Source organism: Gavia stellata, chromosome 12 (assembly GCF_030936135.1).
Source record: "Gavia stellata isolate bGavSte3 chromosome 12, bGavSte3.hap2, whole genome shotgun sequence".
Classification (NCBI taxonomy): Eukaryota; Metazoa; Chordata; class Aves; order Gaviiformes; family Gaviidae; genus Gavia; species Gavia stellata.
Window position 1 is genome coordinate 13,728,639 of NC_082605.1, and position 14,016 is coordinate 13,742,654.

The window sequence follows — 14,016 nt, forward strand, 5'->3', positions numbered from 1 at the left end:
TGTTTACTTTGGCATATTTTTTTCTGTGCAGCAGCTTGATGCTGGGGAAAAGCACTGAATAAATGTTTCAGTAAATTAAAACTATGAATGCCTTATCTATAGATTGACATACTACTGGCGATTAATACGTAGCTACTGAAACATAAAAATGTCAGAGGCAGTGAAATATATGCCAAATGATTCTAGCAACAAAGCAATTTGTTTGCATTCTTGAGCTTAATAATTATAATTAGCACAACTAACACTTTCGTAGCTTTTGGCATTATTTCCAAAGTGATGTGCAAACGATCTGTTAAAAAAACCCCAACAACCTCAAACCATAAATACCTTGATAAAATGAAGATTTATAATTTAATCTTAGAAACAAATTCCTATACTTTGCTAAAATTATATTCTGAAGCACTTTTTATCCAAGAGTTTCACTGACAATTATTTTCCATATGCCAGTATCCTCTGTCTAGTCCTGCTTTTCAGTCCCATTCCCTAGCAGGAATTTAAATCAACCACATGAACGAGAAGGTTTTTATGAGAAGGGTTTTAGATTACAGAAGTCAAAGTGTGCACTAAGAGGACTAAACATCCATGCTGCTACTGCTCTGCATATTTCACAAAGTGTATTCAACTGAACGCTGCAGGCGTTTGACTGCCTTCCTACCCCTGCCCTGATGGGGTTTTCTCCAAAACTCATCAGGCCAGGGGTTATGTTGTTCCACGTAGATGAGGGACCCCTAGAGAAAAATATCCCATTAAGTTATGCAAAGTTCAGAGAGACATGAAATCTAAGCAACCAGTCAAGGAGGCTTTTGGAAAAGGTACTTCAAGAGCTGAAAAGGAGAGGGAAAACATCTGGGATGTATTCAAACAGCCTAAATTCTACTTCAGCCTCTGTGTCTCATCAACAGTGAAAGTCTGACACCTCCAAAGAATAAGATACTAATTGGGCAGCTGCAGAAACACAACCAATAGGAAACACAAAGCGCCAAGGACGTACATGGAAATTAGGCCAGATGAGTTTAGCTCAAAATACATAAAAACTGGAGGCTGTTCAGAGCAAAAAATGATGCTCTAAAATAGCTTTAAAATTAGTGCAAGTGGAAGAGGATATTTTCTGCTGTGTCTTATACCAGTGCAGATCAGGAATGATCCCAGCAGCAGAATTGCATCAATGGAACTAATACCTCACTGGGACCCGGCTTGCTGCCTTCGTTGATTAGAGGATGACTTTAACAAAGGTTTATCTGTTCTTTGTAAGTGAGATCATTACAATCATGCCTTTTCCCCTAGGACCCATAGCAAATACTACAAAAAGAGACGATTCAGAGAAACAGAAACCTAACCTTCAACAGTTTGCCAGCCTAAAATTAAACACGACAGAGTTCCCTACAGCATGTCTGTGCTGTCCAACAATCATTCAACCTTATCGCAAGAAACCCACAGTGGTGAAGCAATTACTGGTAAGAGCTTTAGGGAGTAAAAATGTTGCTTGTAAACCAGCGATGGGAGGATGAAAAAGTATGGGTGTGGATCAGAACTGGAGATGTGGGTGGAACAAGAGGCGAGGGACTTGAGTTGCTTGTTATGTCTAAATTGTTTTGTCTTTGCTTTCCCATCAGTGTGTCTGTAAGGAGGACTGTGTTTTACACAGCTTTTGCATAAGCCAGGAATGAACATCCCCTTTTTGGGGTCAGAACACAAATATTTTCCAGTTTACTGAAGCTTTTTGTTAATTCCTACGGACACAAAAGGCTCAGTGGTTAAGGTCCAGAAAGCCCCTAGGCCCATCACTGCTGTAAAACCTACTGTGTCAGTTATTGGCAGGTCCCAGTTGATTCATCTGTTTATGGTTTTCCTTGGGCCAGGGTCGAAGATGCCAACTCCACATACAGAGTCAACATCTAAAAGTCTCTCTTCCAAACCTGGAATGGAAACCCAGTTTGTGCCGTCAGGTAAAGTCACGATGCTCTGGCAGCTTTTCGTTGTCAGGTCAAAGAGAGGCCTGTATTCAGAAATCCTCTGCCCATGACCAGATGAGACAGGTAAAATAGCTCCAGACTTACAAAAATCCCAGGCTGAAATCTTGAGTTGATCAGCAGATATGGTCAAGTGACATAAACCATACAGAGGTCTCAGTTATATCACTGGCTGCTTATAAGCATTATCCAGCTCCCCACTCTTGATTCAGCATCATTAGACATCTGCAGCTGTGAGCACAGCTTCAGGGGTGAAGCAGCAGAGTCCCTTTGCACTGTGTCCTGATATTCTGCCCTGCGTCTTCTACATCCTCATCCATTTTTTGCAGAAATCCCAGAAGAGGATGAAGAAAACCCAATGAAAAATCCATTTACAATTCCTCCAGATATCGATATTTTCTCAATAAGGGACAAGGAAAGAAAAAAGGCTAAGGCGGTATGTATATATGCTTTAGGCCAATGTATACACAAGCAGTTCACGAGGGCAGGCAACCAACCAATATAATACCAGAATTTAGTGCATGACAGAAATAATAGCTGCCAAATTCAGCTGAGATTCCCCCAGATGAGGTTTAAGTCCACTGCAGTCCATAATGAGAGATTGACTTTACCAAGAGCAGACCTGAGCACAGGCTTGCTGGTTGCTAGTGCAAAATCTGGATATTGTCACTTTGTTTACTTACTTCAAGGTAGATCTACCACTCACTGATGTTCCTGGAAAAGATACCTGCCAGTGCTGTTAGCATTCATTTCTGCATAAAGCTTTAGTGCAAGATCTCTTGCTTTCCTCTTCAACAGGCTTGGTTTTCTGCTTGGAAAGCTGTATTCCAATATTTGATGTGACCTTCTTCTGAACTGCCAACGAAATGAATGCCTAGGAAGAAGGGATGACATGGGTTTCATGCCTTAGCTTTCTGTCCATAAGATAAGGAATTACAGCCCACCAGACCAGAGAGCTGGGTCTCAGGAATGTCCCTTTCTTCCTTCTTTCTGCAGTGGACTTCTCTTAGGGCATGCAATCCAAAGGGGATGGGAAGTCATGGAGGGATTGTTGCATCCAAGATGTCTGATTGTTGCGTGTGGTTGCAGAAACCAGGCGGTAGTGTGGAAGAAAGCGGTCTTTGTTTCTTAATCACAAAGGGAGGGTTCCAAACAACCTTAAGCAAGCTGTCTCACCTCACACTGATGACTGATAGTCTGGTTTTAGCTTGGGCTGAAGGTCATTATGTAAGTATGGGGAAGGACTTAGGAAGAAGTGCACTAAGGATCTCTGCTGAGTGATGTCCTCAGCCTAACCCATGCCCCAACTGTGCAAGAGCAATGAATTACACTTCAGCCCATGTGAAAGCACTGAGCACAAACAACCTTTTACCCTCCAGAAAGCTCTGGAGTGCGTTTGAATAGATCCTTTCAATCTGAACTTGGAGGTTTACATGCCTTTGTGAAAGCTGGACTGAGTCGGTATTGAGTGTGGGCTGTCCTGTTGTTCCCCTTTACTAGGGGACTTGAAGGATGAATCTCTGAAAATTTCCATTCTCTCCCAGGAATAATCCAGGAAGGAAAAATGAGGAGGCTGAATAGGTACAAACTGGCATAGCTAGTGGCTAGATGCAGAATACAAATCAACAAACTACAGAGAACAAATGCTAAGAAATGAAGTGTTTCAGTTGCCTCAGGAGAGAATATCATTGGGATTAGTCAGATAAACCAGGCAAACATGTATCAGCAGGATATCAGTAGCCTGCAAATTTCTAAACTGTGACTAACCACAGCAAACAAAGCACATAATCAAACTGTCCACATAACTGACTTCTCCTCATAGGAACAAGAAAGGATGAAGACCATGAAAATCCATGAGAAAATGACTTACTCCACTAAAATAAAAGCAAAGCAAAAAGGGTTCAGGAAGGCTCTGCAAAAGGAGGAAGAAGAGGAGGGCAGAAAACAGGCAACAAATGAAGAGAGACTGAAAAGTCTTCAGGAGAGTCTTTCATGGAAGATCGCCATTAAAAAAGGTAGGGAACAGTTACTATCTTTGTAGTGGTGCTGCTCAGCTGGGTAACGGCCTAAAGTAAAAATCAAAGAGAGGATGGGAGTAGCAGTTAGCTCTAGCTGACTTTGGTGAACTCTTGCAGACACAATAGTTATGTGCTGCACCTTGCCAGCCTCTGTGCAGCTGGGCCATCTCCATCTCATGCATTTACATATGGAGCATGTATCACCCCACTGCAGTAGCCTGGATTCCACCATCCCCTACGGCCTCTGCAGTAGCTGGGAGTCAGCTGAGAGTTTGCAGGACCTTGTGTCATGCAGACATTTCTACTAAGCTGACCTAAAGTTGGATTTTAGTGGATGTGGGCCTAAATTTTCTGTCTCTGACATGAAATGTCTGACATAACATGTCGTTATTGTCTAGAGGACATCAACCTTTGTAAGGACCAGATTCTCCACTCTGTTCTACCTGGTTTTACTCCACAAAAGCCTATATGAAACTGATCCTAAAAAAGATCAAAACTGTAATAAAATAATCAGTATTGCTGGCTCCAATGCCAACCACATCCATGTTCACGGCAGCCTCCATATTCACTGTGTTTTGCCTTGGCCATATTTCCCCCTCTAGTCTGACGAACTTTATATCCTCATTTCAGATCACCCATTAGAAAAGGAGACTTTCCGTGACTATATAAATGACAGAAGAGAGATATTTTTACTTGAGGTACTTGTCTTTAAGAATGTTACTTTCTGTTCATTATTCTTCCCCGTGTTACTTTGTTTTGGGCTTTTTCCCCTGACATCCATTCCCTAGACATCATACCACGGAGGCACACATCAGACCTCATGAACTGATTGTCCAAGTCCTGTGTTAAAGACACTCACAGTCTATAGCCCAGCAATCCCCAACCAAGAAAGAAAGGAACATAGGTCATTCGCACTATCCAGTAGCAGCCATGCAACTATTTCATTTGTGAGATGCACAGACATACTGACCTTTTGGTTCCTGCTGTCCTATACATAAATTATAGCTGGGAGCCATTCTGAACTCAAAATAAGGGAGCTGTGCTGGAATATCCCCATTATTCACCTCTGCTATTGTGCTGTAACACAACTAAATCAACCTTTGTTAATGTAGCGCTGGGACTTCTGGATTCTGTCTTTAACTTCACCGCTTATTTGCTATGTTACTTCTGAAAAATCTCCTGGCCTCTATGTACCTAGTTTGCACTAAGACACATACCTTGGTTTGAAATCCTTACCCTCTTCGCCAACAACTATAAGGTAATAAGGTAACCAAGAACAAAGCTAAACCAACATACCTTTAAAATCAACCAACTGATGTGACTGTGTTGCCTTTTGGGTTCATTTCAGTATGCCATGGCAGTAAAGCGAGATGAGATTCAAAGGATGGAGAATGTAGCAAAGAACGAGGAAAGAAAACTGGAAAAGGCTGAATACTACCTGGAGAAGGATGCTGCCATGTTTGATGAGTTTCTGAAGGAGAACCATAAAAACTCTGTTCAAGCTCTGAAAATGTAATGGCAGTTGAGGGAACCACCTGTGTGCTCTTCTGCGCTGGACACAGGAGGTCTTTTATTTGACCTCCCTGCAGGGTTTTGGCTAACAAATGCTCTATGGCAGAGTTTCCCCAGAGTTACAGTCCTGGTGGCACTTTCTCCCCACACATTCAGTGAAAGAGAGGAAGGAGAACAATAGCTGGGGAGTCCCCTCATTGCAAAAGCCTTGATTTGGCTGCAGCAAGGAACCTGCTGTTGACCCCACCACTTCCATTCTGCTCACAACACCCTTACGAGAGGGGGATCCTTCTGCCCAACCCCTCGTAGCAGGAATAGTCCCTTAAGTGAAGCAAGTTGAGCACTTTGGCCCATTACAGATATCACAAGGGCAGAGCAGCAATCGACACTCAGCAGCAGCCAAATTAGGAAGGTCTTAACCTGGAAGCATCGCTGGGACCCCATACTCTCTTTGCCAAGACAAGCAGGGCCTTCAGGCAGGACCCAAGCATCACCTGGGATACATCTATAAGAAAGATTCCTAGAGCTCCCCCCACATCTTTTTCTCTGTTTTATATGCACCCCAGTTCACTACCCGCTTACTGCTAAATTGTTTTATGGCTTATGTTTATGCATTCTTCCCTAGTGCCGAAAAAGAAACCGCAGCAAAGACAAAGAAAATAACGGAGATCCAGGCAATCACTTCCCAAATAGAGAACCTCCAAAGGTAATGGTTGCACACTATTCCTGCCTAGCCTTTAACAGCCCCTCTAGCACTATACCCTCACAGCCCTCAGGGAAAAAGGGAATCAGAGAAAAAGATTTCTAAAAATGTTCAATCTGAAGAGTCAAAATGTTTCAGCTTTTGTTTTCCAGATGCTGGCTTTGTTTCTAAAACAACTCCACTAGTTTTTTAATGATATTTTTAAAAAGAATAAATATTCCAAACCCAAAATTAAATGCCTAGTCTCAGATTAAAAACCAAATAAAACTAAGAAATGCATTTTAATGGTGACCTGGGGAAAGACAGGAAAAAAAAATTGTAATTCCCATTATGAGTTGAGCTGGCAAGGTTTCCCATTCATTTCCAAGTAAAAATTCCCCAATTAGCAAGCTCAGCGCCATAGCAAGGGTCTGGCCACAGCGATGTGACCAGACAGCTTCCACACGAGGAACCCACATGGAGCACGTAGGGCAGGTTCCCATTTGTCTTTGCATGTCCATGAAAATATGTGCCCTCTTGTCCCTTCTCTGGATGAAGCTGAATATCAAGAGTTAGAAAGAACCTGTTCAAATAGGGGGTTCCTCCCTGGCTAACAAACTTTGTCCACTTCTCTCAATCCAGTGATATATCCAGATTCAAGAATACTCTGCAGGAGTACAAGATGTACAGGGACTTCCTCTATCAACTATCTCCAAAAGAGTGGCAGGAGGAACATGGAAAAAAGCACACAAAGGAAAAGGATTTGAAAACAGCATCCAAAGCTAAGGAAGAAAGTCCCTCACCTCCCACCACCACAGAGCAGGGTGAGTGCCAGGGAAGAGCTGCCCACCCCTCACTGGGACAGCCCCATGCTCTAAGTGTACATCTCTTCTTGCCTCCAGGACAGGGTCTGACAGCCAGGACAAACGCTGCCAGTCCCTATAGTACCAGTTATATAGATGTGCCAAGTTCCCTGCTGTCTTCAAAGAGTTTGGATTTCAGGACATTACATGAGATCAGGCCACAGCTCAAAAACTTCCTGAATCCTCTATCAACAAGAAAACTGTAAGTACAAGACAACGCAAACAACAGCGTTAAGTACTGTAGAGAGCACTGAACTGACTGGGAGTCAGTATAGCAGAAACCTACTCCTCACCTTGTTCAGTATGTGAACATACTGACATCTGGGTCTTACTGGAACAAATCAAAATACCAGTAGAAAGCCATCGGGTGTGCAAGTCAGTACCTATGTACCTACTCCAACAGAGCTCCATCCTCAAATCCTGTGCTGAGAGCCTTGCCCAAAGAATTTGGGTCTTGAGGTAACCCCAGGAGGAATCATAGACGTTGGGCATTTGTCCTGGAGCAAAGCTTCTCTGTGGCCCATTTGTGGCTGAGATACTGGTTCCCACTGTTGGTCACAGCCGCCATGCAAATAGCTGCCTGTTGTTTTGCCATTAATGACGGTCCAAGGTCACTGTAGACCCACATCACATTGACTGTTTACTTTCAGCAAGAGCCTTCAGACAGCATATGCTGGGATGCAAGCAGAGTAACACTGCTGTAACGTAGGCAGGGCCAGCCTGAGAAGAGGAGGGGCAGGTGGGAGCATGAGACAAGTATGACCAGCTCCAGCTTCTTGAGGCAAATAAAGCAATTGCCTGGGAAAGCAAAGTGTGAGTGGCTGGTGAGCCTCCTAAGGCCAAAAAACCTGGCTACCAATAGAGTTTGAAGCAAGTCATTGCTTGCAGGGCCATTTCCTCTGTCTCCACTCAGAGCACTGCAGGTGCCAGGTTGTCCCAAGCAGGGCTGCCGTGTGCCTCCCCTCGTGAAGCCACTGCAATTACTGGGCTGCTGCCACATGGCAGGAGCAATGCAGACACAAGTGGGGCTGGCACTAAGATGATGAGAATGGAGGTTTTTCACCCCTCCATGGCACAGGGTGACAGGCGCAAGTGAAGGCAACGAGCAGGCTCTGCTGCCAACATCAGTCAGGCACCTCTTGTGCTGGCAGGTCCCCGGGGCTGAGCAGGGAAGAAAGAGGCTGCACTGTTGGTTAACGGTAGTAGGCTGTGCCGAGGAAGAAGCACTCAACAACCTTCTCTCAGGGCAGGTAAAAACTGCAGACTCCCATGGTGGCTACACCATGTTGTTTAGGAGCAGTACCACATCCCACGCGGAGCACAAGGCTTTCTCTACACTTGCTGTGCTGCTGTCTGAGCCTTTTTAATAAGGCTCTTACCTCTGCCTTCTCATCGCCCAAGAGCCAAAGCCTCCCATCGAGTTTAAAGGTGTTTGGATCAACACCCTCAGTTCAGGCTCATGCGTCATGCCCCGACCCTGCTGGCCAGCAAAGCCTGGAGCAGCTCGAAAGGCAGCTTGCTTGTGGGCAGACAGCTCCCACGATGCATGTTTGTGTGGTCCCTGGCTCCTACTGACCCCCAAATAGCCCACAGCCATGGGCGCCAAACGTGTGAATGTGCAAAGGGCTGTTAAGGAGCAAACAGCTACGGCAAACAAGAAGTATGTTCATAATTCACTAACAAGGTCTCCTGTGAGCTACCACTTCTCTAAGAGCCTGATACACAAAATGCTTTTTCAGAAGTTCATTGGAGGATGCACAAAGCGAAACCTGCTCGGACGAAGATGAGGTCAGAAGTCTCGTGTTGAAATATTTACACTTTCTGTTTGTCCTGTGTCATTTATTGATGTTACCAATTTCTCTCACCTTTTAACCATTCAATATGGTATCGAGGAGTTACTGTAGCCACTAATTATAAATATATGTTTATACATTCATAAATGTTCATGTTTTAGCAACACATATTATAAATACCTTAGTTTAACTTTCCTCCTCCACTTTCCAAAAACCTACTATCATCTCAAAGCTTGCCATCCCCCAACAAGATACGACATCATATAATGGGAGATTTTTAAATTAGTAAGTTATTTTTTTATGCCTGAAATTGAAGTTTTCCCACTCACAAATGTTTGCGCCACTTTTTACTCCCCAAAATACAACTTGTTTGGGGGGTGAGCTACTGAGGCAGCGTAAAGCTATGCACATGGCAGGAAGGTGGGAGGCATTCGTACGTGGACAGTCACAGACCTCTCTACATGGGAGAGCATTTGAACAGTCAGGGCTGGTGCAGACCAACCTCCATGTAGTTCAATGGAAAAGAAGCTAGAGGAGGACAAAAACTCATTCCATGTGTTTTCCACTCCAGGAGCCGGAGTTGTATTTTACTGATCCCCAACAACTGCTGTCTATTTTCACGGAGATGGAGGAAGAGAACTTGTCCTTCATCCAGAATTCCCAGGAGATCGAGGAAAGTTTGGACAAGGTCCAACACACTTTCATCACCACACATGAAAGCATGTAAGTGTGATCCTGCAAGTGGTGGGAAGGGGTGCCTGTGCCCCAGCTTTCAAACATAAGTGACCTCCTCTTCCCCCCACTAGCTCCTCGCTATCAGGCTGCACGCTGCAGACCACACGTAATGCTGTTCACAGAGCACACAACAAAGAGTCTCTTTCTCATACCCTAGAGCCCAGCTGCAGCCCATCCAACTCATCATCTTGTGAGCTCCTGGGAGAGTGTCCCATATACATCACTTAAGAAATAGGACCTGAGTTTAGGATTAGTTCCTTAGTCCTCAAGGCACAGGCTGGGGAACTGACGCATTTAGCATCCTGGAATGGACATAAGCCAAAAGTATCATGTAATTCTCATAAAGAAAGATCAAAGGAAGAAACAAGTCATGTCCTGCAGTGATCCAGACCAGCACCTATTCCGACTCAATGCAAACCCTTCCTAGAGGAAGCCAACAGGGAACCCAAGTGTAATTGCAATATAGCATTTCAATGGCAGGTAGACACACATATTCCCATTTTAAGTATAGCTTATCCCCTTGTGAAAGTTTTTAAAGGTAATCTACTTCTCCCATTGACTTACTAAAAAATCTGGAATGTTTAGCTATGCTACTTCACCCTCCCCCACACCAGCACAGTAACTCTTCTTCCAGAAAAAAATCACAAGTTCCCTCTGCTCTCAGAGCTGTGGGTGCAAGTTCCCCAGAAACGGGATGAAGTGTCACCCCCATCTGCCGGCAGCAGGAGGGACGGTCCCAGGCTGGAAAGCAGCAGAGGAGTCATGTGTTTTGGAGATGCCCTCTCAAAACACCGCCTTTCTCTTCTGGCCTAGGGAGAAGAAGTTAGCAGAGCTGAAACAGCAGGTAGTCACTCTCAAATCCTCCATCGCCAAGGAAGAAGAGAGAGTAGCAGATCTGAAACTCAAAGTTCACCTCTTTTCCTCTGGAGAATACCAAGCTGATGACCAGGTACATCCTGACATCCAGGCAAGGGCGGTTAGCACACACATAAATGGTTCCTCTCCACCAGCCATATCCATCCCGGGAAAAAAGCAGACAGCAGGTTGCACTGGGGAGGGATCAGCACTGTTTCTCAGCAATGGAGCTATAGCAAGGGCAGGTTTGGGGCACTGCTGAGGCAGCAAACTGGGGCAAATGTGTCTGTTCCATGCAGCTGCTATGAGGTGGGAGTAGGACTCGCAGAGGCAACCGGGCAGCTGCAAAGCTGGGAAGATGAGACCAAAAGAAGGAGGGCTCAACAGAGCCATCTATCCCAGCCACCGGTGCTAAGCAAACCTGTAAACAAGCAACTGAGTCTTGTTCAGGGAATTAAAGTGTACTGATTTCCTTTGCTTTTGGAAGGATGTTGTGGTTCTACTGGGCCAAACCCAGCCGTGCTTCTTACCATATCTCCTCCCATCACTAGGACAAAATGCTAACGAGCCTGAACAAGAAGGTGCTGGAAGTCTATTGCCAGTGCACTGGAGAAAATGAGGCAAACCTGCAGACAGTGCAGATGCTAATGGTCATTGAAAAACAGCTCAATGATTTACTGGACAACCTGGAGAGAATCCCACCAGCAAAGATAGAACAGGCTGAGAAAGCCAAAAAAAAGGAACGGAGGATAAGGTAAGACAAGACCCTCTTCTGGAAATGGGGGCTCGATTTTTAAATGTTGACAGCCAAAAGCAAAGCCACTGAAAGAGCCAAATTTTTCAGATCAACCCAGGACACTGTAACAGCCATTTCAAAGCCGAGGTGACCAATCCATCCCATTTTACTTCTGTAATAGTTTCACATTCATAGTACTCACATCTCCCGATCAGCAAGCAGTAGTCCACAGCTACGTTAGAAAAGACCTGGAAGTTACATTAGAAAAGGGTAAAATTTGGAAGAAGAAAAAAAGAAGAAAAAAAAAAAAGAACAAATCCCCTGAGCAACTTAAATTATGAGAATCATCATTTTCAGAAGACAATTTGCAGTAACAATAAACAGATTAAATAGAAACTTGCTCCTCTGTAGTTACTTAACACACTCAAAGTCTGACATGCCCTGGTATTTTGTCAGCCTTCAATAGGTAGATAAGGGCACTTGTCAGCAATGCCAGCTTTCAAATGTTTCTTCTACAAAACTGCTAACATTAACTTGTATTATTAAATTAAAATAGTATCCAATTAATGCAATAAAATTAGCTTCTGAGATGAGACACATTCCTCTTTGCTCAGTTACACACATGAAATTTCTTCTCACAAACAGCAGAGATGCAACCAGACAGCTGACTATATCTGGCCATCCCCAGGTGAATTGGATCCAGCAGAGGGGAAAAAAAAATAGGGTGAGGATTTAAAGCCAGAACAGTGACATTTCCCTCCTACCTACTCTCTTTCTCTGCATCTTTCTTCACCGTTGTAGTAGAAAGGGTGCGATGCTTCTTCCTTATGTTCTGTGAGTGATTTTGCACTCTTAACTTACCAAAGAATTAAGACACACATTTATTCTACTCTGAGGATGGAGGAAAAGAATTCAGGTAGGAATCTGACACTTCCCCACCCCCCCAGTAAAAAGCAAAACCAACCAACCAAAAAAACCTTCAAAGAGCATTTAAAAACTTCCTGAAGATCACAAGGTTAAGAATTCATTTTCTCTCTGCTGCAGCATTCAATAGCTTGAGCCCCTTTCTGCTCCAGTGCTGCATTTCCCTAGGGACTCAGAGCCAGTTAACAGTTACCAGCCTCCACTCCGCCCATTTAGGCAAAGCGCAGCTCTCCATGGATATAAAACCCTCCTACTCCCATCTGTATGTTACAGACTTGCACTGGTGAGAACTTAAGACACAATAAGCATCGCTCACCCACAAAGCTGGTGAGCATCCTGGTCAACTGTAGAGGCATAAATCACCTGCCGAAGGTGGTACAGAGCATGTCTGTAACAGAACCACCAGACATCTCCATTTGCAAAGCTTGACATGCTTTTTCCTCCCCTCACTCCAGAAAGAGCAGCATCAACTGCACCAAGTGTTTCCCTCTTACCACCTTCACAACAACAAACTTCAGCATCAGCTATACCCAAACCCCTGTGCTCCGGTGGTCTTACGCTATTAGACAAGCTGTGCATCAAAAGCACATTCGGTGTAGCTGCACACCGCATTTAACCCATCCTTTATTTGCTCCCTTCAAAAGGCTCAGAGAGGAAAAGCTGAGACATCAGAAGCAGCAGCAGGAGGAAAGATTGCAAAGGGCCCTGGAAAGATCACAGGCAGCTACAAAAAAAAAGGTAAGTGCAGTAATCCACAGGAACACCTTGCCTCAACAGCGCACTTTAGAGAAGCTGGGGGTACTTGAATGTCAGGCATTCAGGGGAAGAATGTTACTAGGGGCCTCCATAGCTGGGTGGGGATGGCACCCATACTCAGGTGTAGCCCAATTTACAGGACTGATGTAACTTAAGCAACTGCTGGGAAGTCAGATACTGTTATTCCAGCTCAGTGTCCTTCCATCGTCCTTCTCCTACCCTTGTCTTGACCACATGGCCCCCTCCATGACTTGCCAATTTTTTCAGTAAGCTCATTTCAACTTGTTAACTTGGCAGTATTAAAAAAAGCATTAAAATCAGCAATGGAGGAACCGGGCGGCAGCAAGACACTCCTGAGAATGGCAGCAACACCCTAGGTCAGCTCAGCCATACCATCAAACCATACCTTTTTCAGCACGTTCCACATTACGCCAAACTGAGCTTTGGCCCCTCAGGAGGCACAGCATGGAGCTTCAGACCACGGCTCCTGCTGCATGTTTAACAGGTCAACACAACAGTGAAGACATCCCAGTTCTCAGTCACACGCCAAGCCGGTGACAGCATGGGTGACTGAGAACAGGCACCATGAGTCCCTGCCCCTTTACCCAAAATAAAATAAGAGGGTTCTGTAGGCTCCCTCAAATATTTCCTTGGACGTCCAAATTCCTTTCCTCTTGAGATAGTACAAATAAGGCTTTAGTCAGAAACCAGTTGCAGGTGCAACAGTACATCATAGAAGCTGAAGCACAAGCACATGCACAGCCTTCAGGTGCTTGACACCCATTTTCTAATAGAAAAAACACTTAACAGCCACACTGAAACCTGCCTAGAAAACAGACAGCAAGGGGCCATAGCCCCTCGCAGCAGGAGAGCCTGGCAGCATGAAGCAGCTTTAGCTGCGTAGTTCAGACACGCTACTCCAACACAGCACTGATGCACATGCCTCTTCTTCCTCCGCAGAGCGGCAGGAGGCTGGTGTTCTGTTCCAATCCACCTGCCAGGAAGGAGAAAAAGCACAGCCAAGAACAAATGGATAAGGAGAAGGAAGAGCAACTCTATTATTTCACTTGACAGCACAGCCTTAACCACAGCATGGAGGGCTGATACTGCTCTCGAAGGTTTTTCGTAGATCTACAGCCTGTTATAAGTCTAAGCCATTTGCTCAATTGATG

At 44.7% G+C, this 14,016-nt stretch overlaps 1 protein-coding gene across 1 annotated transcript; it reads left to right on the forward strand.

The window, feature by feature from the left end:
• Positions 1–1,387: 1,387 nt before the first annotated feature.
• Positions 1,388–13,915, forward strand: CFAP100 (cilia and flagella associated protein 100). The gene is made up of 14 exons (XM_059823369.1): positions 1,388–1,460; positions 1,860–1,946; positions 2,300–2,406; positions 3,793–3,985; positions 4,619–4,686; positions 5,337–5,500; positions 6,126–6,206; positions 6,825–7,247; positions 8,785–8,833; positions 9,410–9,561; positions 10,387–10,522; positions 10,980–11,182; positions 12,733–12,826; positions 13,805–13,915. Exons 1-14 carry the CDS (start codon positions 1,388–1,390, stop codon positions 13,913–13,915), a joined length of 1,941 nt encoding a protein of 646 aa, XP_059679352.1.
• The last annotated feature ends 101 nt before the right edge of the window (positions 13,916–14,016 follow it).